Below are 27281 nucleotides of genomic sequence, written 5' to 3'. Positions count from 1 at the left end.
CTAATGTGGGCAGCGAGGACTGGGTGAACCATTTCTCCGCGATTTTCCAAGACAATACTATGATGCCCAATGAACATAGGACTTGGCCTGTAGTGCCTCTAGATATTTTGTTGGGAGAGGTGGAGAATGGCATTAAAAATAGTAAGGGGGGTAAGGCCCAGGGGCCTGATGGAGTCCCGATAGACGTTTATAGGGCTCAACCACAGCTTTGGGGACCAATACTTACCTTGGTACTCAACGCTGCAGTAACTACCATGATCCCACCTACATGGGGCGACTCCATTATAGTCCCAATCTATAAAAAGGGGGATAAAGCGCTGGCAAGTAATTACCGGCCCATCAGCCTGCTCGACTCATCTGTAAAAATTATGAGCAGAGTCCTGCTTTTCAGATTAGAGGAGTGGGCTGATGAGAATGGAATTCTTGCAAACTCACAATATGGATTCAGGAAGGGAAGAGGGACCCTAGATCAGTGCCTGAATTTCGAATTGTTGATAGGCAAGTACACTAGAGCCAAACCTGGTAACATCTATCTTTGCTTTGCTGACCTTAGCAGTGCTTTTGATTTGGTTAATCACTCACTTCTTTGGTCAGTTTTGCTTAATATGGACGCCCTGAAAGAAATTATCTTTTTTCTCGCCAGACTATACAGCAAGCTGCAAACATGTGTTTGGTATGGTGTTAGTGGGGAATGTACTAGTAATCTTAATGTGAAACGGGGAATTAGGCAGGGTTGTGTCCTTGCGCCCCTTCTATTTACCCTTATTGTTAATGGGGTTGAAGTCGCCTTAAACCATCAAGGCTGATGCTCCACAGGTTGCAGGGGACAGTGTCCCAGTTCTGCTGTATGCAGACGACGCGGTGCTCCTGTCACGGACACCCGTTGGTCTACAGCGCCTGATGGACAAGTTCACTGAATTTATTGGGAGCAGGAGACTGTTGATCAATAAGAACAAAACCCATACGATGACCTGTGGGATTAAATCGGGCAGAAACCACTCCTTTTTAGGTCTCGCACCTGCGAACCGGATCGCGAAAGCGATCCGTCGCTGCGAGACTTATTGTGATCATTTCAGTTTTCAAGGACTCAAGGGGAACAGACAAGAGACAAGAGATGTGAACGAGCAGATCTTCGACTTGGATTAGGTCACGCGCATCAACTGTGAAGAGCATGTCAGTTTCAGTTTGACACGAGCAGTTCTACATTTTGTTACTTTGTTGCAGTTTTAAAGGCTGGTTTGTGTAGAACATGTCAGTTTCAGTTTCCCCTTGCCAACTGTGTGCAAACAGCTTCTGCATACAATTTTTTTTAATGGTTTTTTTTAATATAATGTGCGTGTTTTAATACAGGTGTGTTGAAAAGTGGGTGTTTTCGATAATTAGTCCGTAAAAAAGTGTTTGTGTTTAACTACAATAATAATGTGTGTGTTTTCAATACAATGAGCATGTTAGGAAGTGTTTGTGCTGTACAGTGGAGTGCTGCGTTGTAGAGTGCAGCGCTGTATAGTGGGGTGGTGTGTTGTAGAGTGGACTAGTGTGCTTTGTGGAGTAGTGCATTGTAGAGTGGAGCACTGCGCTGTAGAGTAGAGCGCTGCGCTGTAGAGTGGAGCGCTGCACTGTAGAGTGGAGCGCTGTAGAGTGGAGCGCTGGGCTGTAGAGTGAATCCGGCACTGTAGAGTGGATGCTGCGCTGTAGAGTAAATGCTGCGCTGTAGAGTAAATGCTGCGCTGTAGAGTGGAGCGCTGCGCTGTAGAGCAGAATGCTGCGTTGTGTTGTGCTGTGCTGTAGAGTGGAGTGTTGCGCTGTAGAGTGGAGTGTTGCGCTGTAGAGTGGAGTGTTGCGCTGTAGAGTGGTGTGTTGCGCTGTAGAGTGGCGTGCTGCGCTGTAGAGTGGCGTGCTGCGCTGTAGAGTGGCGTGCTGCGCTGTAGAGTGGAGCACTGCGCTGTGGAGTGGAGCACTGTAGAGTGGAGCGCTGCGCTGTAGAGTGGAGCGCTGCGCTGTAGAGTGGAGCGCTGCGCTGTAGAGTGGAGCGCTGCGCTGTAGAGTGGAGCGCTGCGCTGTAGAGTGGAGCGCTGCGCTGTAGAGTGGAGCGCTGCGCTGTAGAGTGGAGCGCTGCGCTGTACAGTGGAGCACTGTAGAGTGGAGTGCTGTAGAGTGGAGCGCTGCGCTGTAGAGTGAATGCTGCATTGTAGAGTGAATGCTGCACTGTAGAGTGAATGCTGCACTGTAGAGTGGAGCGCTGCGCTGTACAGCAGAATGCTGCGTTGTCTAGTGTTGCGCTGTAGAGTGGAGCGCTGCGCTGTAGAGTGGAGCGCTGCGCTGTAGAGTGGAGCGCTGCGCTGTAGAGTGGAGCGCTGTAGAGTGGAGCGCTGCGCTGTAGAGTGGAGCGCTGTAGAGTGGAGCGCTGCGCTGTAGAGTGGAGCGCTGCGCTGTAGAGTGAATGCTGCACTGTAGAGTGAATGCTGCACTGTAGAGTGGAGCGCTGCGCTGTACAGCAGAATGCTGCGTTGTCTAGTATTGCGCTGTAGAGTGGAGCGCTGCGCTGTAGAGTGGAGCGCTGCTTTGTAGAGTGGAGCGCTGCTTTGTAGAGTGGAGTGCTATACTGGGGAGTTCTGTGCTGTAGAGTGGAGTGCTGCGTTGTGTAGTGCTGCACTGTAGAGTGGAGAGCTGCGCTGTAGAGTGGAGCGCTGCGCTATAGAGTGCTGCGCTGTAGAGTGGAGGGCTGCGCTGTAGAGTGGAGCGCTGCTCTGTAGAGTGGAGCGTTGCGCTGTAAAGTGGAGCGCTGCGCTGTAGAGTGGAGTGCTATACTGGGAAGTTCTGTGCTGTAGAGTGGACTGCTGCGTTGTAGAGTGGACTGCTGCGTTGTAGAGTGGAGTGTTGCGCTGCAGAGTGGAGTGTTGCGCTGCAGAGTGGAGTGTTGCGCTGCAGAGTGGAGTGTTGCGCTGTAGAGTGGAGCGCTGCGCTGTAGAGTAGAGCGCTGTAGAGTTGAGTGCTGCGCTGTAGAGTGGAGTGCTGCGCTGTAGAGTGGAGCGCTGCGCTGTAGAGTGGAGCGCTGTAGAGTGGAGCGCTGCGCTGTAGAGTGAATGCTGCGCTGTAGAGTGAATGCTACGCTGTAGAGTGAATGCTACGCTGTAGAGTGAATGCTGCGCTGTAGAGTGGAGCGCTGCGCTGTAGAGCAGAATGCTGCTTTGTGTAGTGTTGTGCTGTAGAGTGGAGCGCTGCGCTGTAGAGTGGAGCGCTGCGCTGTAGAGTTGAGCGCTGCGCTGTAGAGTGGAGCGCTGCGCTGTAGAGTGGAGCGTTGCGCTGTAGAGTGGAGCACTGTAGAGTGGAGCGCTGCGCTGTAGAGTGAATGCTGCACTGTAGAGTGAATGCTGCACTGTAGAGTGGAGCGTTGCGCTGTAGAGTGGAGCGCTGCGCTTTACAGCAGAATGCTGCGTTGTCTAGTGTTGCGCTGTAGAGTGGAGCACTGCGCTGTAAAGTGGAGCGCTGCGTTGTAGAGTGGAGCGCTGCGCTGTAGAGTGGAGCGCTGCGCTGTAGAGTGGAGTGCTATACTGGGGAGTTCTGTGCTGTAGAGTGGAGTGCTGCGTTGTGTAGTGCTGCACTGTAGAGTGGAGCGCTGCGCTGTAGAGTGGTGCGCTGCGCTGTAGAGTGGTGCGCTGCGCTGTAGAGTGGAGCGCTGCGCTGTAGAATGGAGTGCTATACTGGGAAGTTCTGGGCTGTAGAGTGGAGTGTTGCGTTGTAGAGTGGAGTGTTGCGTTGTAGAGTGGAGTGTTGCGCTGTAGAGTGGAGTGTTGCGTTGTAGAGTGGAGCGCTGCGCTGTATAGTGAGTGCTGCTCTGTAGAGTGGAATGCTGCGCTGTACAGTGGTGTGCTAAATTGGGAAGGTCTGCGCTGTAAAGTGGAGTGTTGTGTTGTGTAGTGCTGCACTGTAGAGTGGAGCACTGCGCTGTGGCACGCTGCGCTGTAGAGTGGCGCGCTGTGCTCCGGACTGGAACGCTGCGCTGTACAGTGGTGTGCTAAATTGGGAATGTCTGCGCTGTAAAGTGGATGGTTGTGTAGTGCTGCGCTGTAGAGTGGAGCACTGCGCTGTAGAATGGGACACTGCGCTGTACAGTGGAGCACTGCAATGTAGAGTGGAGCAGTTTGCTGTAGAGTGGAGCACTGTACTGTAGAGTGGAGTGCTGCATTGTATAGTGCTGCGCTGTAGAGTGGAGTGCTGGGCTATGAAGTGCTACACTGTAGATTGGGGTGCTGCGTTTTGTAATGCTGCGCTGTAGAGTGGAGCGTTGCGCTGTAGAGTGAATGCTGCACTGTAGAGTGAATGCTGCGCTGTAGAGTGGAGCGCTGCGCTGTAGAGTGAATGCTGCACTGTAGAGTGAATGCTGCACTGTAGAGTGGAGCGCTGCGCTGTACAGCAGAATGCTGCGTTGTGTAGTGTTGCGTTGTAGAGTGGAGCGCTGCGCTGTAGATTGGTGTGCTGCTCTGTAGAGTGGAGCGTTGCGCTGTAGAGTGGAGTGCTATACTGGGAAGTTCTGCGCTGTAGAGTGGACTGCTGCGTTGTAGAGTGGAGCGCTGCGCTGTGAAGTGGAGCGCTGTAGAGTGGAGCACTGTACTGTAGAGTGGAGCGCTGCGCTGTAAAGTGGAGCGCTGCGCTGTAGAGTGGAGCGATGCGCTGTAGAGTGAATGCTGCACTGTAGAGTGAATGCAGCACTGTAGAGTGGAGCGCTGCGCTGTAAAGCAGAATGCTGCGTTGTGTAGTGTTGCGCTGTAGAGTGGAATTCTGCGAAGTAGAGTGGAGCACTGCGCTGTGGCGCGCTGCGCTGCAGACTGGAACGCTGCGCTGTAGAGTGGAGTGTTGCGCTGTAGAGTGGAGTGTTGCGCTGTAGAGTGGAGTGTTGCGCTGTAGAGTGGAGTGTTGCGCTGTAGAGTGGAGTGTTGCGCTGTAGAGCGGTGTGCTGCGCTGTAGAGGAGCGCTGCGCTGTGGAGTGGAGCGCTATAGAGTGGAGCACTGCACTGTAGAGTGGAGCGCTGCGCTGTAGAGTGGAGGGCTGCGTTGTAGAGTGGAGCGCTGCGCTGTAGAGTGGAGCGCTGTGCTGTAGAGTGGAGCGCTGCGCTGTAGAGTGGAGTGCTGCGTTGTGTAGTGCTGCACTGTAGAGTGGAGCGCTGCGCTGTAGAGTGGTGCGCTGCGCTGTAGAGTGGAGCGCTGCGCTGTAGAATGGAGTGCTATACAGGGAAGTTCTGGGCTGTAGAGTGGAGTGTTGCATTGTAGAGTGGAGTGTTGCGCTGTAGAGTGGAGTGTTGCGTTGTAGAGTGGAGCGCTGCGCTGTATAGTGAGTGCTGCTCTGTAGAGTGGAATGCTGCGCTGTACAGTGGTGTGCTAAATTGGGAAGGTCTGCGCTGTAAAGTGGAGTGTTGTGTAGTGCTGCACTGTAGAGTGGAGCACTGCGCTGTAGAGTGGCGCACTGTGCTGCGGACTGGAACGCTGCGCTGTACAGTGGTGTGCTAAATTGGGAATGTCTGCGCTGTAAAGTGGAGTGTTGTGTAGTGCTGCGCTGTAGAGTGGAGCACTGCGCTGTAGAATGGAGCACTGCGCTGTACAGTGGAGCACTGCAATGTAGAGTGGAGCAGTTCGCTGTAGAGTGGAGCACTGTACTGTAGAGTGGAGTGCTGCATTGTATAGTGCTGCGCTGTAGAGTGGAGTGCTGGGCTATGAAGTGCTACACTGTAGACTGGGGTGCTGCGTTTTGTAATGCTGCACTGTAGAGTGGAGCGTTGCGCTGTAGAGTGAATGCTGCACTGTAGAGTGAATGCTGCGCTGTAGAGTCGAGCGCTGCGCTGTAGAGTGAATGCTGCACTGTAGAGTGAATGCTGCGCTGTAGAGTGGAGCGCTGCGCTGTACAGCAGAATGCTGCGTTGTGTAGTGTTGCGTTGTAGAGTGGAGCGCTGCGCTGTATGTTATGTTATGTTATGTTATTTATTCTTTTGTATAGCGCAACGGTTACTCAAAAAGAGTGTCCCGGCGCTTTTAGGAAAGGGCAACAGATTTCAGAATAACACAACACAGCTAAAAGAGGTTAAAAGATAAACAAAAAGAAAGCGAAACTGCTGGCAGACCTATTGGGAAAACAGCCAGGTTTTGAGACCTCTTCTAAAATCAAGGAGAGTAGACGCCCCCCGCAAAGGGAGCGGTAGTGCATTCCACATCTGTGGGGCCAACAGACTGAAAGAGCGGCCCCCAAGGCGAGCCCTCTTCACACGCGGAACAGCCGCCAAAAGTAGAGATTCTGACCTCAGCGAGCGAGTCGGATGGTAAAAGGTCAGTCTCTTTTGGAGATGTTTAGCTCCCACCGCATGGAGCGCTTTGTAGGCCAAGGTCAGAGCCTTAAAGGCAATCCGTTTGCGGATGGGTAGCCAGTGTAACGTCACCAACAACCCAGAGGCGCTGGCCCGTCTACTTAGGCCAAAGATGGCCCTGGCCGCCGCGTTCTGTACAACTTGAAGCCTTTGTAGCAGATACTCTGGCAGGCCCAGGTAAAGAATGTTGGCATAATCCAACCTGGAGCCAATCAGAGCCTGCACCGTCAGCCTCCTGTGCTCCTCGGACAAGAGAGGCAAGAACCTCCGCAGCATTTTTAACAGGCCAAAGCAAGTGCCGGTTACCCCCAAGATCTGGGCTTTCATCGTCAGCCCCTTGTCCATCTGTAGAGTGGTGCGCTGCTCTGTAGAGTGGAGCGTTGCGCTGTAGAGTGGAGTGCTATACTGGGAAGTTCTGCGCTGTAGAGTGGACTGCTGCGTTGTAGAGTGGAGCGCTGCGCTGTGAAGTGGAGCGCTGTAGAGTGGAGCACTGTACTGTAGAGTGGAGCGCTGTGCTGTAAAGTGGAGCGCTGCGCTGTAGAGTGGAGCGCTGCGCTGTAGAGTGAATGCTGCACTGTAGAGTGAATGCGGCGCTGTAGAGTGGAGCGCGGCGCTGTAGAGCAGAATGCTGCGTTGTGTAGTGTTGCGCTGTAGAGTGGAGCACTGCGCTGTAGAGTGGAGCGCTGCGCTGTAGAGTGGAGCGTTGCGCTGTAGCACTCTGCACTCAGCAACAATCTGCACTTTGTGTTCAGTGGCAATTTGCACCTTGCATTCAGTAACAATCTGCTGTCTGCGCTTAACAACAATATGCACTGTGCATCATTGTACACTTAATAGCGATCTGCACCCTGCACTCATTAACAATTTGCACTTTGCACTTTGCACTCAGAAACAATCTGTGCCCTGCACTTAGCAGCAAACTGCTCTCTGCACTTAACAATGTAAATGTATTTGAGCTTATATAGCGCACAGCTACCCACAAAGGGTTTCCCGGCGCTTGCTTAGGGAACCCGTCCTGGTATTCCCCTGTGAGATAACCCCGGCAGGGTATCCACAAGGTGAAAGCCAGGCATCCCGCCGCGAGGGGCCGTTGTGGAGATTAAGCAAGCTATTGCCCAGAGTCGCAGAGTGTGAACCCGTGAGTTGAGAAGGCACCGGAGCGAGAATTATCGAGTCCGTGGAATTTTAGAGCCCAAGACCCGCCAAGGCGGGGAATTGAACCCTGGTCCAGGGCCGATCTCAGCTTCCGGGTCTGCCGCCTCTAACCCCTGAGCCACACTTCTCCACAATAGGCACTCTGCACTTAACAACAATGTGCATTTTGCATTCAATACCAGTCTGCAGTTTACACTACTATGTACTTTGCCCATAACAATACATATCGCTCTATTACATACAACTCAACAGCAGACATCCACTACAACACATACCATTCTATTACAGCATACACCATACTACAAGCTAATCCTTGAGACAATAAAAAAGCTTTCTAAAACAACAATACGTTTGTTAAGTAAGGCACATATAGCTTCAATGAAGGGCAAATGCTTAGACAATTGTAAGGCATACAGCTATTTACATCGAGATGGCACTTCCCTGTTGTTGCAAAATATGTTTTTGCTTAGACATTTAGTTTCGTTCTTAGCCGTGCTTACACATTCAGTTTCATTTTCAGTCATGCATGGACAGCTGGCTTCAATTTGGACACACGAAACTGTTTCAAACGACAACATTTGCCCATTTAGATGCTATATATTCGTAGAAACTTTCTTATAACATAAAAGCCATTTTAGCACAAACAAAGCGTTTTTAAACTGCGTACATGTAACTCAGACATTATTAATTTTTCTTTAAAAGGACTTAGAACATAAGGTGTGTTTTAAATAGCCTTTAAAAATAACTACAATTCTTCTGAACAAAAAATGTTAAGTTATCATTCTCTTTATGTGTTGCAGTTTACGCTTTCACGGCTGCAAAATACATAAAGAAACACAAAATAAAAGCTCAAACAACTGAAAGGTATATTAGCAATTCCATCCTATTCATGAAGTGCTTTTGCAATCTCACTTAAACAAAATAACTTCACATTCTCATTATTATTCTGTATTGCAGTCTATGACCACGCAGTTTTTAAATCCCAAACAGTCTTACAAACCAACTAATGCTCAAATTAATATGCCATATTGTTAGAAAAGTACAATTCATTTACACGTTATTAATACTTATTACGTATACACTGTTCTATAACTAATCTACATTGCACATTCCTTTACAGTGTGCGCGCACCTTACTACAGCATGCGCCCTCACAGCGTGCACCTCTAGACAGTGTGCACCACTTTATAGTGCAAATTTCCCACAATGCCCACCCCTCTACAATGCGCACCTTACTACAATACTTATTCCTCTACAGCGTACATACTGTTACAGTGCACAGCCTTGTACAGTGCGCAACATTATAGCACGTACCCCTTTGCAGTGTGCACCTCTCTACAGCTTAGGCGCTTCTACAGCATGCACTACTCTACAGCGCATGCCCTTCTACACTGCATGCCTTTTGAAGCGTATGGTGTTTTACAGCGTGTACTACTGTACAGTGCACAACGCCTGCAACACCTACTCCTCTACAGCAGGCACCTTACTACATTGCGCATCTCTCTACACCATACATCCCATTACAGCGCACATCCCGGTACAATGCACATTCCTGTACAGCGTGTAACACTATAGCGTGCATCACTGTACAGCGCGCAGCCCTTTACAGCACAGACGCCTCTACCACCACTGTAAAATGCACACTCCTGTACAGCATGACACACTTCAGCGCGCACCCCTCTATAGCACAGACGTCTCTACAGGGCGCATTTCTTTGCAGCATGCACCCTTCTACAGGGTGCACTTGGGTACTGCATGCATCTTTATACTGCATGCGCCTCTATACTGCGCTCGCCCCTTTACAGTGTACATTGCTCTAAAGCACACGCCATTGTACAGTGCATACCACTCTACAACGCATAGTATTGTACATCGCACATTTTCTACAGTGCACAGCATTCTACAATGGACACCACTCTAGAACGCGCACCACTCTACAAAATGCGCACCTGTAGAATGCATAGCACTCTACAACGCACAGCACTCTACAATGCACACTTTAAAGCGCACATTGTTCTACGACGCACCTAATTGTACAATGAGCACTACTCTACAACATACACTACAACACACACCTATTTACAGCGCACACCACTCTAGCACGCACACTAATCTACAGCACATATCACTTTACAATGCATACCAATCTAAATCACATATTAATTTACAGCGCATATCGCTCTGCAACATGCAGTCCTCTACAACACATAGCCCTTTACATCGCACAATGCTGTACAGTGCACATCCCTGTATAGTGCATAAACTTCTACAGCATATAGCCATTTACAGCGCATACCATTGTACAATGCATGTTGTACTACAGTGCACGTTGTTTTACAGCGCACGCTCCTCTACAACGCATGCTCCTTTACAGCGCATGCCCCTTGATAGCGCATGCCTAATTACAGCACTTGCCCGTTTACAAAACATGCCCTTCTACAGCACACATTGTTTTCAAGTGCATACTACTATACAGTACATACAATTCAATAGCACATACTGCTCTACAGTATGCGACACTAAAGTGCAAAACATTCTACAGTGTGCAACATTTTACGCACATATCAATCTACAAAGCACTACTCTACAACGTACACCGCTCTACAGCACATTCTACTGTACAGCATACATCACTCTATAATACACATCACTCTATAACATACAGTACATATTACTGTACAATGCACCACAGCTCATGGTACAAAGAGCCAAAGGTTTGGGTGCCCGTCAGGTATTGCAGCGCCGACCTGACAAGGGGCAGGCTCATATGATTAAGCATGACACCTAGCTTTGGGTGTGTAAGAGCCCTAGTTACGATAAGGGAATCCCCCCTCCCTTGTCCCTGCAAACACAAAGTGGTCCAGTTGGACTCACTATGCTTTGGCCCCTCTTGGTCCTCTACCAACCACACACAGAGGAACTTCTTACTCTCTTTGCTTACTAGTCATTTTGGGGCTTGTACATGGACGTCGTTAAACACGCCCCCCAGTCCCTCCTTTTGTTGAATAAATTATTAAAGAGATATCCCTCAACAACATAGGTAGCTGCTTATTCAGTATGCCCAAAGACATGCCGCGCACTGCTCCAAGTATACGTGCCCGTGTTTCTAAAACTAAAATGCTGTAAAATATGTGTGTGACGTGCAGCCTCACATACAGTCAGTTGCACACTGTACTATCTATGTAATGTGCTTAGTGCAGAAATACAGATATAAATACATAAGGAAGTCAGCCACACAGACTGAAAATCGTTCCCTTATTAGTTATATGTATCATGTGCTTGGGGTACCTGGTCAGGGGTAGTAACGGCTATATATATATATATATATATATATATATATATATATATATATATATATATACTTACAATTAAAAGCACACACTTACTTTACAGCTCAGTTGTTAACTCTTTGCACTGATGCTCAAAAACAATAAATATTTGCCACAAACCTTGGAGTGATTTGATCAATAAATGCCAATTTCCCAATACCCAGCTCCCAACCACCCTTTACACTTGCAGATTAGCCTTAACAATTGCAGATTAACTCGTTGTAGTGTACATTTCAATTTCTTTCAGTGTTCCCATACAACAGCACTCAACCTCTACACAGCACATTCAAAGCCCGGCAGCGAGAACATTACTTAAGTTGCAAAAGTGTATAAGTGTTAGGAGTTGCAGCTCGCCTCAGTTCTGCAGTAAAACCGGTTAGCTGAGCTCGAATCTGGAATTATTCTCAGGGTCTGAAGATATCATGGAGGTGATTTATCTCAGCCTTTCATCATTTTGTGTTCCACACATTCCGCTCAGTATAGTGTCAGAAAAATGGGTTCATTTCAGATCCCTGTGTGCAAGCAGCTGTTAGGAGCGCACTTGTGCGTGCTCGGAGTTCACTAGTCTATGCTGAACAATCTGCATCTGTTCACGCCAGAAGTGCGTGAGTGTTTTCGGCATTACCCCCTGGCTGATAACTGAATCCATGTGAGTCTGTCATGACTAGGAAAAGTGGACGGCAGTCAGACATGTTTGAACTGGAAACAAACCACCAGTCTCTGTGCCCTTTCATCATTCAGAACTCTTGTTCCGCACACCCTTTGTTCCATTGTCCTTACCCTTCTGCCCTCTTTCGTACTGTTTCCTCCCTGTGCTTTTCTCTGCGCTATTCACTTTTCTTCGCCCTTTATGCTTCAGTTCTCTGTGCCCCTCTACACCCTTGGATTCTCCTGACCTCTGTAACCTTCTATTCTCAGCGTCATTGTACCTCTTCCTGCACCATGCGATGCTCTGGGTCTCTGGGCCCTTCAGTTCTCCTAGCCCCTGCGCCTTCCTTCTTGGGACCCTTTGGGCCTCTCTCCCTGGGGCCTCCAGTTCTGTCTCCCTCCTGTACTCTGTTTCTCTGTGCCCATCGACCCATTCGTCTCACTCTCTCTCTTTCCTTGCATCCTCTGGTACGCTAGGCCCCTCCTCCACCCTTGGCCTTGGGTTCTCTCACCCCCTCCCTCTGGTTCCTCTGCATCTTGCAGTTCTCTTACTTGAGCCTTCGGATCTTCAGTCCCTCTCTTTCTCTGTGGCCCCACTCCCTTCAGTACAGTGGGCCTATGCAGCTTTCGCCTCCCCCCCACCCCTACAACTTTTGGTTCCATTTGCTCTCTTTCAAGTTTTCTAAACACCTCCACCCTTCGGTTCTCTGCTCCTTGCACCCTTCGGTTCTCTGGCCCCTCCACCCTTCGGTTTTCCTCACCACTGGGCCCTTCAGTTCTCTTGGACCCTGCACTCTTTGGATCTCGGGGCCATTGCGGCTTTCGGTTCTCTCTCTCTCCCAGCACCATGCGCTTCTTTGGGCCTCTGAACCTTTCAGCTCTCTTCTCCTGCACCCATCGGTCCTGGGACCTGTTATGGCTGTCTGTCTATCTCTGCTCCCGCCGGCCCCGAGTCCCTTCTTGCACCCTATGGTTCTGTGGCCCTCCTGTACCCTACGGTTCACTCTCTCTTCGCCTCTCTCAGCGCATCCACTCTTCCGTTCTCTTGCTCTCCTTGCAACCTTTGGTTCTCCCCCCTGCATCTTTCGTTTATTTTGCTACATATTTCGGTTCTCACGTCCATTTGGGTCTATAATAATAAGAAATAAATGGGGTCTCTCTTTTTCTCTCCTTACATCCTTCGGTTCTCTGGGCCTCGGAGTCCTTCCGTTCCAGGAGTCCTGTTTCAGCCGGCAAGAGGGGGTAAAGGGGGGGGGGGGGGGGGAGAGCTCGGCGCGAGAGTGGAGGGAGCGACAGAGTAATGTAAATAAAATTTCAACTAAACTTACCTTAACACCTTCCTCCCACTGCGTCCTTCGGAACACGTGCCACCGCTCCTGCTGCTCCTGGCTGGGTCTGCCTTAACCTAGGCAGCCTCCCTCCCGCTCCCCTAAGCCACACTCACTGCATGTGGGGGACGTGGGGCCGCTCAAGAGATTCATTCCCGGCCTGATCTGGGAGGCGCGAGGAAGGGCCCAGTCCTGAGTTAGAAATGGCATCTGTTACGCCAGGGCCCGGGCGTGCGCATGCGCACCAACCATTTCATTAATGAAGAGGCCATGGCATGCGCGCACTGAAGAGGCTTGGTTGCTACCTTTGCTGAGTGAGGGGCCCCCTGAAGCGCGAGGCCCCCGGGGCCCCCCCCCGCACTGCGGGGGCCTATGTTACGCCCCTGTGGAGAAGGGGCAAAGTCAGCCACTGTCCGATGGCAGAACACCGAGGGACATATTCAGAAAGGCATATTGGAATATATGAAGCAGGTACTTACTTTTACATGCCATTGTGAACTGTCTCCAAAAGATTTTTTTAAAAAATAATGATACACACTTGGTGCACATAAAAAGCTCTGCACTCTGTGTGTGCACTTTCACTAATATGGAATTGGACGTTTGGGGCCGTTTCACAAAAGTGCAATAGCATGAGAAAGAGCATTCATGCATTACTACTTCCTGGCCTCATAAATGCCTTTGTAAACAGACCTCTCTATCCTGTAGTATGTGCCTCCCAACAGCCTACACCGAAAATCAATTGGTGCTGGGGTGCGTGCAGGGCGGCTGGGGCCTCTCAAAGTATAAAGTCCACTCTGTCGAGCAACTGTTGGATGAAAAGTCCCATGCACAACCAGAAAGAAGCATCTCTTATTAGGGCCCCAAAAGTTAACGTTAAAAATCTTTATTCATGCCATTTTCACTTCATTCTTTTTCTTGAAATTATCAATATCAGGATTTCCGTCCTTTTACAGCATTCTTTCCATTTAACAATAATTTCAGCTCTAGCTCCTCCCCAGACTCTTGACAGGCATCCCTTCCACAGAAGTTTAAGTGAGTCATGTATTAAACTGAGGCAACGCCCTCCACAGACTTTTAAATCACTCATATTAAAGAAGCATTTGCAATGCAATAGATCAAGCGTTTACGCAAGTTTAAGCCATTGGCATTGTAAATGACAATGCCTTTTATGTTTTAAAACCAAAACATAAATAAAAAGCATTGTCATTTATAATGCCAATAGCATAAACTAGTGTAAATACGAGACCTATCCTCTCCATCCATCCATCCCCTCCACTCCATCCATCCATCCAGCCAGCCCCTCCACTCCATCCATCCATCAATCCACCCATCCATCCATCCCCACTCCATCGCTATCATCTTGCAAATCATCTTTACACCAATACAGACTTTGTTAAAAATGTAATGCAACACATTGTCATATACAATGCCAATAACTCAAACTTTAATGCTGCGAGACCTATTGCATTGCAAATGCTTGTTTATAGAAGGGGTTAAAGTGCAGCATGTGAACAGTTTTTGCTACCTGGGGGTAACTTTTACTAGTGAGGGTAGGTGGGGGCATGAACTAACGAATGTCCGAACTAAAATGAGCAAAAGCTCTTATGGCATTTTTAAATTTGCGTCCAAGTTGGGGGATAGGCGAATCAAGGATATGCTGGAAATCTACAAGGCACGTAGTGTATCCATTGCCCTTTATCGGGCTGGGCTTTGGGGGTATTGTAATACTGATTGTTTACAGATAGAAGAAAACAACTTTCTTAAGAAATTATTGTGCCTCCCTAAATCTGCCCCAACAGAGTTGATCCATAGAGAGACTGGGGTTTTTCATCTGACCGAGCTCGCCTCACTTAGGCCTCTATTGCTTTACCGAGCAATTTGGCTTAAGGAAGAGACTGAGTTCAACCAACTTGTAATTAGGGACTGCCTTGGATTAGACAATTGTATGCAGATACCGTGGCTTAAATATGTGGTAGATTGTTATAACAGTATCTTTGATATTAATTTGTTGTTAGAAAACTGTCCCCCTAGAGGTCTTGCTAAACAGGACCTAAAAACACCTTTATGTCACACAAAGCTCCTAAACGTTCAGTAATAGCTAACTCCCTCGCTACTGTTAAAACTTACAATAAATATATTGCTGTCGAGGGATTTCAGCACTACCTGAACGTAGTAACCAGGCCAACACATAAGTTTGTATTGACTAGATTAAGAGTTGGCATTGCTCATGTATTAGTGGCCTTTCCACATCCTAAAAAAAAACCCTGTAGGCCCTTGTCCCTGTGATGGACATTCTAAGCAAAGCACAATGCACTTTATGCTCATCTGCTCCCTATTTCAGAATGTTAGGATCTCCTTTTTAAAACCAATATTTCTTAAGTATGGAGTTTTAAATGTGGAGGATGCTATGTGTTTGTTGTATAATTTGGACCACCCCGATATATGTTTTTATACTGCCAGTTTTATATGTAAATCTATGGCTTTTAGAAAAAGTATGAGTTTTTAATCATGTTTTAACTCTGTTGCCTGTTTGCTGTGCTTTTATGGTCATTCCTACTATGAACCGAATAAAGCTTCATGAACTGAACTGCATTAAGGATTCACATATTACCATCAACTTCAAGTTGATGGAAATTTGCAAATCCTTAGAAAAATGCACAAAATTGAATATTTCAAAGTGGCATGTGGCGCATACACATGCCCTTAGGGTTTGTGTGTGTGCCACATGTGCACACTTACCTTTTTTGGATGTGCATCAGGGAGGCCTTAGGTCCCCTAGCACCCTTGCAACTGCATACTCAATTTGCAATTACTAATTTGCTTATTGCAAATTACGAATGCTTTCCCATTCATTCCTATGGGCCTAATAGTGAATCACAATTTGCGATTCGCTTTTAGGGAATGTGTTGGAATTGCTATTTATTTTGCGATTCCTACATGCAAAAGGAATCGTGACTCCTAAAAAGCGATTCCTTAAAAATCGCTATTAAGGAATCCCAATTCCTTATCTTGATGCATGTGCCCCTGAGGGTCCAATTTATATGTTGACAGGAACGAGTACCAAATCTCAACGGCGATCGAGTACCCTTTCTGCCAAAATAATGGTTCAACCACCTAATTTGATTTCTGGCAGACTCTGACCACATCTCCACCGTGGATACTCCCCAACCACAGCCGCATGGAGTAAGGTCCATTGGAGGTTGACCTGTATAAGTGCCCACCTAACTTAGATGGGTGGACACACAGGCCAGTTTTCACTGCCCATCAATGCCAGGAAAACCAAGGCGGTAAGTGGCACTGAAAAATGCAAAATGCCCTCACCATGGGAGGTAATCCCCAAGGTAAGAGGTGCTTGTTTTTTTTTATTTTCAAAAACAAAATTCCGCTTTGGGGGTTTGTTTTTTAAAATTCAAATTATCTTTGCCTTTTGTCCCCATCATGTTTGATGGCAAAGTTACAATACATTGGCAAGAACTGGCTTGACAGTGGTTCTTGTCAATGCTTAAATTGCCTGTTGGCCTGACAGACACTTCAACATTTTGTCATGGGGGCCTCCCCCAAATTTTAAACTAGGCCCTAATTTTCATCCTGTCTCCATCATCCATCTGTTAAATCTCTACCTTGACTTCTGGGTTCAGATTGATGACACCCTTCTCAGTGAATGCTACGACATATAGTAACGTTTAGAAATGCAAAACTGGCAAATTACAACAGCAAATGTTCTTCTATGAATGACTTTCTAGTACAGAAGCCCCATCATACATTTCTTAGAATGGTTCACATTGTATAAATTCCCAAGGTACAGAATTCTGAAGTCCAAAATATCAAAGGTGAGCTTGTGGCAGGACAAACTGTTCTCTTTTTAAAAAGATTGCAGAAAGTACACAAACAAATAATGAAATCTACCCCGATTTCTAATTTATCTTTGCTTTGATAATTAGATGTAGACCATCTGCTTTACTGGACCCACGTCAACGACGGAGACACCATCAAAATCATGAACACCATCCACTCTGGTTCACCATCAGACCCCTGCCCGCACCACATCTTCAACAAATCAAGCTCCACCATCGCACCCCATCTCTGCAAGATCATCAACAGCTCCATCGTGACCACCAACATCCCGGAGAGCTGGAAGCATGCCGAGATCAACGCCCTACTCAAGAAACCCAAAGCTGACCCCAAGGACCTCAAGAACCTCCGGCACATCTCCCTCCTCCCGTTCCCGGCGAAATTCATAGAGTCGATTGTCAACAGGCAACTGACCTTCCTCGAAAAGATCAACATCCACGACCCATCCCAATCCGGATTACCCAGCAACCACAGCACCGAAACATGGCTCATTGCCGCCTCCGATGACATCAGGGCCATGATGTGGGCAACGGAGAAACCGTGGCTCTCATCCTCCTGGACCTCATGGCCGCCTCGGACACTGTCTGCCAGCATACCATCCACATATGCATCCACAACGCAGAGATCCACAACAAAGCACTGGACTGGAGCACCTCCTTCATTACCGGCAGAACCCAGAGTGTCTGCCTCCCCCCATGCCACTCTAAAGACACCAAGATCATCTGCGGCGTACCCCAAGGATCGCCCCTCAGCCTGACACTCAACATCTACAAGGCACAGCTCGCCAGCATCACCAGATCGCACGACCTCAACATCGTCTCATACGCCGACAACACTCAGCTGATCCTCTCCCTCACCAAGGTCCCCACCAAATCCAACAGCCACGAAGGAATGAAGGCCATTGCCGAATGGATGACGAACAGCTGCCTGAAACTGAACTCGGACAAGACGGAGGTCCTCATCATCGGATCCACCCCCTCCGCCTGGGATGACTCATGGTGGCCGGCTACACTGGGAGCTGCCCCGAAGTCAACTAACCACACACGCAACCTGGGAGCCATCCTGGACTCCGCATTGGCTTGGTAGTTTGGTCTGCCATGTTCCCATGATGCACTGGGCCAGGGACAGACTAATTTGCATGTAGCCGGGTTCTGAGCTGGGATGGTGCAGTGAGCTAAAAAACGGTGATGGATCAAGCCCTGATCTGTTGACTGGGTAGGAGTGTTCTGTTTAATTCAGATACTCTGTCCATCACCACCCCCTTTTCTGAATCGTTTTGTCCACCATAAGCGTGGAAGGGTATGCTCAGATGTGAGTCCCTTGCTCACTGCACCATCAGGATTCAAGCAAGCCGGGCCGAAGACGTCTGTAATGCCAGAAACCGGTCCCCGGAAGCTTGTTTCCTTTCCAGTATAAGAATTGGCTTGGTAGTTTGGTCTGCCCTGTTCCCATGATGCACTGGGCCAGGGACAGACTAATTTGCATGTAGCCGGGTTCTGAGCTGGGATGGTGCAGTGAGCTAAAAAACAGTGATGGATCAAGCCCTGATCTGTTGACTGGGTAGGAGTGTTCTGTTTAATTCAGATACTCTGTCCATCACCACCCCTTTTCTGAATCGTTTTGTCCACCATAAGCGTGGAAGGGTATGCTCAGATGTGAGTCCCTTGCTCACTGCACCATCAGGATTCAAGCAAGCCGGGCCGAAGACGGCTGTAATGCCAGAAACCGGTCCCCGGAAGCTTGTTTCCTTTCCAGTATAAGAATTGGCTTGGTAGTTTGGTCTGCCCTGTTCCCATGATGCACAGGGACAGACTAATTTGCATGTAGCCGGGTTCTGAGCTGGGATGGTGCAGTGAGCTAAAAAACGGTGATGGATCAAGCCCTGATCTGTTGACTGGGTAGGAGTGTTCTGTTTAATTCAGATACTCTGTCCATCACCACCCCCTTTTCTGAATCGTTTTGCCACCATAAGCGTGGAAGGGTATGCTCAGATGTGAGTCCCTTGCTCACTGCACCATCAGGATTCAAGCAAGCCGGGCCGAAGACGGCTGTAATGCCAGAAACCGGTCCCCGGAAGCTTGTTTCCTACCCGTAATAAGAATTGGCTTGATAGTTTGGTCTGCCCGGTTCCCATGATGCACTGGGCCAGGGACAAACTAATTTGCATGTAGCCGGGTTCTGAGCTGGGATGGTGCAGTGAGCTAAAAAACGGTGATGGATCAAGCCCTGATCTGTTGACTGGGTAGGAGTGTTCTGTTTAATTCAGATACTCTGTCCATCACCACCCCCTTTTCTGAATCGTTTTGTCCGCCATAAGCATGGAAGGGTATGCTCAGATGTGAGTCCCTTGCTCACTGCACCATCAGGATTCAAGCAAGCTGGGCCGAAGACGGCTGTAATGCCAGAAACCGGTCCCTGGAAGCTTGTTTCCTTTTCAGTATAAGAATTGGCTTGGTAGTTTGGTCTGCCCTGTTCCCATGATGCACTGGGCCGGGGACAGACTAATTTGCATGTAGCCGGGTTCTGAGCTGGGATGGTGCAGTGAGCTAAAAAACGGTGATGGATCAAGCCCTGATCTGTTGACTGGGTAGGAGTGTTCTGTTTAATTCAGATACTCTGTCCATCACCACCCCCTTTTCTGAATCGTTTTGTCCACCATAAACGTGGAAGGGTATGCTCAGATGTGAGTCCCTTGCTCACTGCACCATCAGGATTCAAGCAAGCTGGGCCGAAGACGGCTGTAATGCCAGAAACCGGTCCCTGGAAGCTTGTTTCCTTTTCAGTATAAGAATTGGCTTGGTAGTTTGGTCTGCCCTGTTCCCATGATGCACTGGGCCGGGGACAGACTAATTTGCATGTAGCCGGGTTCTGAGCTGGGATGGTGCAGTGAGCTAAAAAACGGTGATGGATCAAGCCCTGATCTGTTGACTGGGTAGGAGTGTTCTGTTTAATTCAGATACTCTGTCCATCACCACCCCCTTTTCTGAATTGAAACTGAACTCGGACAAGACGGAGGTCCTCATCATCGGATCCACCCCCTCCGCCTGGGATGACTCATGGTGGCCGGCTGCACTGGGAGCGGCCCCGAAGCCCACAATCCACGCACGCAACCTGGGAGTCATCCTGCATCCGCATTGTCAATGACCCAGCAAGTAAACGCTGTCTCCTCCTCCTGCTTCAACACTCTCTGCATGTTCCGCAAGATCTACAGATGGATCTTCACCGGTACCAGAAGGACAGTCACCCAGGCCCTCGTCAGCAGCAGACTGCACTACGGCAACACCTTCTACGCAGGAACCTCAGACAAACTCCGGAACTGACTTCAACGCATACAGAACGCCTCTGCACGCCTTTATCCTCGACATCCCCCGCCACAGCCACATCACAGCCCACCTGAAAGACCTGCACTGGCTCCCCATCAACAAGTGGATTACCTTCACGCTCCTCACCCACGCTCACAAAGCTCTCCACAACACCGGACCAGTGTACCTCAACGAACGACTCACCTTCTACACCCCGAACCTCCAGCTTCGCTCCGCTGACCTCGCCCTCGCCACCGTCCCCCGCATCCTCCGAGCCACCACCGCCGGCTGATCATTCTCTCACCTCACCGCTAAAACATGGTAAACCCTCCCCATCCGCCCTCGACAGACCTAGGACCTGCTGGTCATCAGGAGACGCTTCAAGACCTAGCTGTTGGAGCAGTAGCAGCACCCCTGCCCCCTCCTCCCCCAGCGCCTTGAGACCCTCACAGGTAAGTAGTGCGCTCTACAAATTGATTGATTGATTGATATACATTCCATGTTGATAAATGGTCAAGATCTTTGAAGCGCACTGGGAGCTATTGTCAAGCAAACTTGAGCCCCCTCGAAGCACAAAAGGTAATGTATAAATTCCTCGAATTAATGCCAGACACTGGGAATTTCCCTGGGATTCATTCCAGTATATCGGTGTTTAGCTTCTGTTTTATTATAGACATGGGTCAACTACATGGAAATAAGATTTGTGCCCACAAAGGACGATTCTTACCAAACTGCTGGACTAGGTTTCCTCTGAACAGGAGCCCAAGGAATCTTAGAGTGGTTTCAGTGCAGAGACTTGCAGCTTTGGTCCCATGATGCAACATGGTCAGGATCCACTTTTAGCTTTCCTCATTTGCTTAAGAAAACTCACTTTGACAACAAAACAAGTGATACGTGAAATATTTGAATTAATCCCAGCTATAGGCAATTTCTCTGGGCAATATTCCAGTGCATCATTTATCTTATCCTTGCCATTACAGAAGGGACACATCATATGCAAATCAGTCTTTGGCCAAGTACCGCAAGGACTAAATTAAGACTTAAGACTAAATTGACATCTTAACAGGAACACAGTTTCAGCCTTGCTGAGGTGCATTTTGAGCCCTATGGCACAGAAAGCTCATGACCAACATTTGGCCATACCACTACCATTTAGGGAGACTCACTTAGACAAGGCAACCAGTGATGAATGGGATTCTCAGCAACATTTTTTTTTTTTAGGCCAAACACCTGTCCCTCATTTATTTATGTAGTCTGTACTGTAACAGATAAAGACGAATCAAATGTAAATCACTCTTAACCATGCCCCCGAAGGATCTGCATCAAGCATTTTACTGGTCGCAAACGGGGCGATTCGCAGAATCAGCCCTTTAGCTACCGGTAAAATGCTATTTGCCCAAAGGCATTTGCAAAACAGGTAATTGCAATTTTTGCGATTACCTATTTTGCGAATGTACTTGGGGATGGAATCGCAAATTGCTATTCCTTAATTGAGATGCCTTGTGCATTCTCAAATTGCATTTTCACACTTTGGAATCGCAAATTAGCATCAACTTCAAGTTGATGGTTATTTGCAATTCCTTTGAAAAATGCAGATAAATGCATTTTTCAAAGTGCACTGTGGTGCATGCACATGCCCTTAGGGCATGTGTGTGCACCACTTGTGCACACTTACCTTTGTTGGGGATGCATCAGGGTTGCCTTTTGGCCCCTTTGAACCCTTGAAATTGCATGCGTAATTTGCGATTACCTATTTGGTAATCGCAAATTGTGAATACTGCCCCTAGGCCCATTGGAATGAATGGGAAGGCATTCTTTAATTGCAAATCACAATTTGCGATTCGCAGTTAAGGAATGTGTAGGAATCACTAATATTTTAGTGAAACCTACATGCATAAGGAATTGCGATTCCTTAATAGCTATTCCTTAAGAATCGCTATTAAGGAATCGCTATTCCTTAGCTCGATGCATGTGGCCCTTAGTCTGATATCAAATATAATGATAAAGTTGAATTCCAATCTGCAAAGGAGTCTGTTTATCTAAGAAAATAAGATTTATGATATTAATGCATTGAAACATTGTCAAGAGCCTAACCAAAGGCAGGCTCTACTTAAGGATAGGAAACTTGTTGGATGTTTTTTAAATCAATAATTTTGTAATTGTGAGAGTGGTCGTCAGACAGTTGAAAAGTGGCTAAATATCTGCAAATTGGGGCAGTTTTGAACTTGTAAAGATGCTGCATAAGTGTTTTACCAGTTATGGAAAATTCCACAGTTTTGAGCTTGTTGGATACAACGTTTGTTTTAATGTCATTGAAATCAAGAGTGAAAACCGACCCATCAGACCACTTAACGGGCCCACAGCCCAAAACTGGCCCAAATATTAACTTGCTAGACCAGCCCTTCGGGCACTGCCTGATTGCCCTGGAGGCCCGTTTGACATTCCACCACAAGGCTCATACACATACTGCAAAAATAACAACATAAAGTCACCGGCTGGGTGATGTGCTCGGAGACGTGAGGGAGACCCCTCTCTTGCGCCCCTAGGTGGCTGCGCTGGCGTCCGCGCTAGCAGCACAGGCGACATCTGATGATCTGATACCCTTATTATCTGTTTAAAATGTACTAAAAACGAAAACCTCTAAACAACCGGTTCAGGGGAAAGGAATATCCATCTCTACAACAGGTCGTTGGTTATTACTGTGACAAATCACACCAGTGTACAGTTCACTAACACACATGGTTTTAAAGGCACATTGACCTGTTCTTCATTCATGGGATGAGCTCTTTTGATAGTAAAAGGGCAGCTTAAATGCCTGCTTGAGCGCTGCGTTCCTCACTCACCTTCATGTGGCTTTGTTACAATAAAGAAGTCGTATTCGCAGATCTTGACAATGTTTACTCTGCGAGGTGCTGACGAGCAGAGATCTGTACCTGCCGAGGAGTGGCAAGCAAACACCCCACTACCTGGAACTCGAACTTTATTCGAAACACATTTTGATGGTTTGTTCATTATTTCCAATTGATAAGTGTGGTCCTCCCCGGTTTGATACCAGACCGCTACCCGATTACTGTTAAAGGACCGGTTACACTCAAGCTGAACCCCGTCTTCACTCTTCAGAACGTACAAGGCGCCTGTTGAAAAACAAAGAGAAGGACTAGTATGAATATAAGGCAGTATACTATATGCATGTTGACATTAATGTACAAAGTGCAACCTATTACCTTGATTACCTCTACTAATCATAACACCTGATTCCCAGTGTAATTCTTTTTTTTCTAGCTTTTAGTTTTAGTCAAGTGTCCTTTTTGTGTTTTTACTGCTGTTTTTACTGGGAGTAACCATGGACAAAGCAAATAGGCCCAGCAAGCGTGTACAATTGTTATTTTAACTTTTTGTTCCTAGAATATGCTACAACAATAAAAAATAAGAAAAAAAGAAAACATGCTGCTGGCTAATCATGGCGATATTCTACTTGCAATAAACATTTTTCATTTGTTTTTAAGTAACCATCCCGTAATTTTGATAGAATAGTACGGCTGCTTCCTCGCAGGTAGGTATACTTAGGTCAAGTCAAGTCAAGTCAAGTCAAGTCAAGTCAAAGAATTTATATAGCGCGCTACATACCCGGAGGGTCTCAAGGCGCTTGAAGAAGGGTGGGGAGTTACTTGTCGAATATCCAAGTTTTAAGTTGCTTTCTGAATGCTAGGTGGTTCTGAGTGAGACGAAGGTGAGTGGGGAGTGAGTTCCAGGTTTTAGCTGCGAGGTAGGAGAAGGATCTACCTCCCATGGTGGTTTTACTGATGCGAGGTACGGTAGCAAAGGCTTGGTTGGAGGATCGTAGCTGGCGGGAGGGGGTGTAGAAGGAAAGTCGTGTGTTGAGGCATTCGGGTCCAAGTTCGTAGAGTGCTTTGTGTGCGTGGGTTAGGAGGCGGAAAGTAATCCTCTTATTGACGGGGAGCCAGTGGAGGTTTTTCGGGTGACTAGAGATGTGGTCTTTACGCGGGATGTCTAGTATGAGTCTAGCTGATGCGTTCTGGATGCGTTGGAGTTTTTTCTGGAGTTTTGTGGTGATACCGGCGTATAGGGTGTTTCCGTAGTCCAGGCGGCTGGTAACCAGAGCATGGGTGACCGTTTTTCTGGTGTTGGTGGGGATCCAGCGAAATGTTTTTTTGAGCATGCGAAGAATGTTGAAGCAAGATGATGAAACGGCGTTGACTTGTCTGTTCAAAGAGAGTGAGGAGTCCAGGATGACGCCCAGGTTCCGTGCGTGGTCCGTCGGGATGGGTGCTTTTCCAAGGGCCTCTGGCCACCAAGAGTCGTCCCATGCGGAGGGGGAGGTACCTAAGATAAGGACTTCTGTTTTGTCTGAGTTCAGTTTCAGACGGCTGTGCTTCATCCACTCGGCTACTTCTTTCATTCCTTCACGTAGGTTGGTTTTGGCGGTGTTAGGGTCTTTGGTGAGTGATAGGATCAGTTGAGTGTCATCCGCGTAGGAGATGATGTTGAGGTTGTGTTGGCGAGCGATGGCCGCGAGGGGGCTCATGTATACGTTGAAGAGGGTGGGACTGAGTGAGGACCCTTGGGGTACGCCGCAGATGACTTCAGTAGCCTCTGAGTTGAATGATGGGAGGCGGACTCTCTGGGTTCTTCCGGTGAGGAACGAGGCGATCCATTCCAATGCTTTTCCTTGGATTCCGATGTTACTGAGGCGCTGTAGAAGGGTGCTATGGCAGACTGTGTCGAAGGCCGCGGAGAGGTCGAGGAGGATGAGGGCGACTGTGTCTCCATTGTCCAGTAGAGTTCGAATGTCGTCTGTTGCTGCGATGAGGGCGGTCTCCGTGCTGTGTTTGGCTCGGAAGCCGGACAGTGAGGAATCGAGGGATTTGTTGGTTTCGAGGAAGGCGCCGAGCTGGTTGTTGACGGCTTTCTCAATGACTTTGGCCGGGAATGGAAGGAGTGAGATGGGGCGGTAGTTTTTGAGTTCGGTGGGGTCAGCTGTGGGTTTTTTCAGAAGGGCGCTGAGTTCGGCGTGTTTCCAGCTATCCGGGAAGGTGGCAGAGTTGAGGGAGCAGTTGATGACGTCTCGGAGGTGTGGTGCTATGATGGAGTCTGCTTTGTTGAAGATGTGGTGAGGGCATGGGTCTGTGGGGGATCCTGAGTGGATAGAGTTCATCAGGCGGATGGTGTCCTCAGTGGAGATTGGGTTCCAGTCATTAAGGATGTTCAAGGGGGGTGAAGGTCCTGCAGAAGGTTGGGTGGGTTGGTCTTCGGGTCGGTTGTCGAAGCTGTTGTGGATGTCTGCGATTTTGTTGTGGAAGAACGAAGCTAGGGAGTCGCAGAGGGCTTGAGAGGGGGTGATGTCGATGGAGTTGGCTGAGGGGTTGGTAAATTCTTTGACGATGTTGAATAATTCCTTGCTGTTGTGGGCGTTGTTGTCTAGTCGGTCTTTGATTGCGGTTTTCTTGGCAGATCGGATTAGTTGGTGGTGTATGCGGGTGGCGTTTTTGAAGGCGTCCCGAGTGCTGGTGTTTGGGTCTTTTTTCCAGGCCTTCTCGAGGGAGTGACAGAGTTTCTTCGATTTCTTAAGATCATCGTTGAACCAGGAGGCGTTTTTGCTGCCTAGTTTGATTTGACGTTTTTTCAGTGGTGCTAGGATGTCGGCGCTGTTGGATAGCCATTGGGTGAGGTTAATGGCTGCTTGGTCGGGGTTTGAGGAGTGGGAAGAGGGGTTTTGAAGAAGCGATGAGGAGATCTGGTCGATAGTGATTTTGTTCCAGTTTCTTTGCAGAGTAGGTTGAGGATGGTTGTGAGTTGTGGTCTTGTTGTAGAAAAAGTGTACGCAGCTGTGGTCCGTCCAGTGGAGAGTAGTGGTGTGACTGAAGGAAACATGTTTGCTGGAGGTGAAGATAGGGTCGAGTGTGTGACCTGCGGTGTGGGTGGGCGTAGAGACAAGTTGTTTGAGTCCGAGGTTGGCGAGATTGTCCAAGAGGGAGGTGGCGTTGCTGTCATTGCTCTTTTCCAGGTGAAAGTTGAGGTCTCCCAGCAGAATGTATTCCTCGGAGGGGAGGGCGTGTGGGGTGATAAAGTCAGTGATAACGTCGCTGAATTGTGCGCGGGGTCCTGGAGGTCGGTAGAGGAGTGTGCCTCTGAGTGTGGTCTTGGGGTCGGTGTGGATCTGGAAGTGAAGGTGTTCGGCGCTGGTAAGGTTGACGTCTGAGCTGGTTGAGATGCGGATGGAGTTCTTATGGACAATGGCGATGCCTCCTCCTGTTTGGTCGATGCGGTCCTTACGGATGATCTTGTATCCTTCCGGGATGGCAATGGTGATGTCTGGGGCTGATGAGGCGTTCATCCATGTTTCTGTTAGGAAGGCGACGTCGGGAGAAATGGTGTCTAGTAGATTCCAGAGGTCGATGGCGTGCCTGTGGACCGATCGGGTGTTGAGCAGGATGCATTTAAGGTGGTTAGTGGCGGAGCTATGTTTGGTGTTCGTGGATGAGGAGTTGGTCTTGGTGCCGTCGAACTTGCAGGAATTGCAAGAGAAGGGTCCATGGGTTTGGCCAGGGGCGGCTTGGGAGCTGTTGGAGAGTCGGCCGGGGTTAAGGGCTAGGAGGGTGGTGGCATCGTAAGTAATGCGGGGTGGGTGGGAGGGAAGGGGGCCAGGGGGTCTGGCGCTGGGCGCAGTCCAGGCGCGGACGGGCGTAGACGGGCTTACCTTTGGCGCACCTTCGGCGCGACTGGGGCATGAACGCTGCGCGTGCGGACATCTGACATAAATGGAGAGAGGAGGGGGCGGAGCGTGGGAGGGGCAGCGGCTGGGAGGCGGTAGCGGGGAGGAGGGGCGGGCCAGGGAACACGTAAACAAGATGGAGGGTCAAAGGGAGAGTAAGGCAGGGGCAGCAGATGCACCACGGCACCGGGGGCACAAACCAGTTCCCAGGGAGAAAATAGAGCCTCGGTGAGTGTTGCGCTGCAGAGTACAGCAGAGCAAGCAACCAATGCACAGCCAAATGCGCGCTACACGAGCGCGATGCAAATTAAATAAATAAATAACAGCGCAAAGCGAATTAAATAAATAAATAACAGCGCAAAGCAAATTAAATAAATAAAAGCGGTTACAAATCTGCAGTCTCGATACGGTACCACCAGCAAGCCAGATCGCGAACCGGAGCTGGGATCAGGGAGCGTGGGGGGAGCGACCGTGCTGGATCAGGTCCAGGTGATCACAGCGCGTCAGAGGAGGTAGGGAGCCCTCTATTCGTGGGTGGGAGGGGCAGCAGCTGGGAGGCGGTAGCGGGGAGGAGGGGCGGGC

The 27281-nt window shown here is 48.7% G+C and overlaps 1 protein-coding gene across 1 annotated transcript in view; it reads right to left on the bottom strand.

Annotated features, from left to right (window-relative positions):
- LOC147729104 (uncharacterized) overlaps nt 1–27281 on the bottom strand; it is a 366822-nt gene that overhangs the window by 231864 nt on the left and 107677 nt on the right. Inside the window, exon 3 of the mRNA XM_086959794.1 lies at nt 22810–23100. Within this exon, the coding sequence (XP_086815920.1) occupies nt 22810–23100 (291 nt within the window). The remainder of the gene's footprint in view (nt 1–22809; nt 23101–27281) is intronic.

This window comes from Lissotriton vulgaris, chromosome 2_2 (genome assembly GCF_964263255.1).
Source record: "Lissotriton vulgaris chromosome 2_2, aLisVul1.2, whole genome shotgun sequence".
Lineage (NCBI taxonomy): Eukaryota > Metazoa > Chordata > Amphibia > Caudata > Salamandridae > Lissotriton > Lissotriton vulgaris.
The sequence above is the reverse complement of the archived record's forward strand: the minus strand, read 5'-3'. Positions and strand labels throughout refer to the sequence as shown.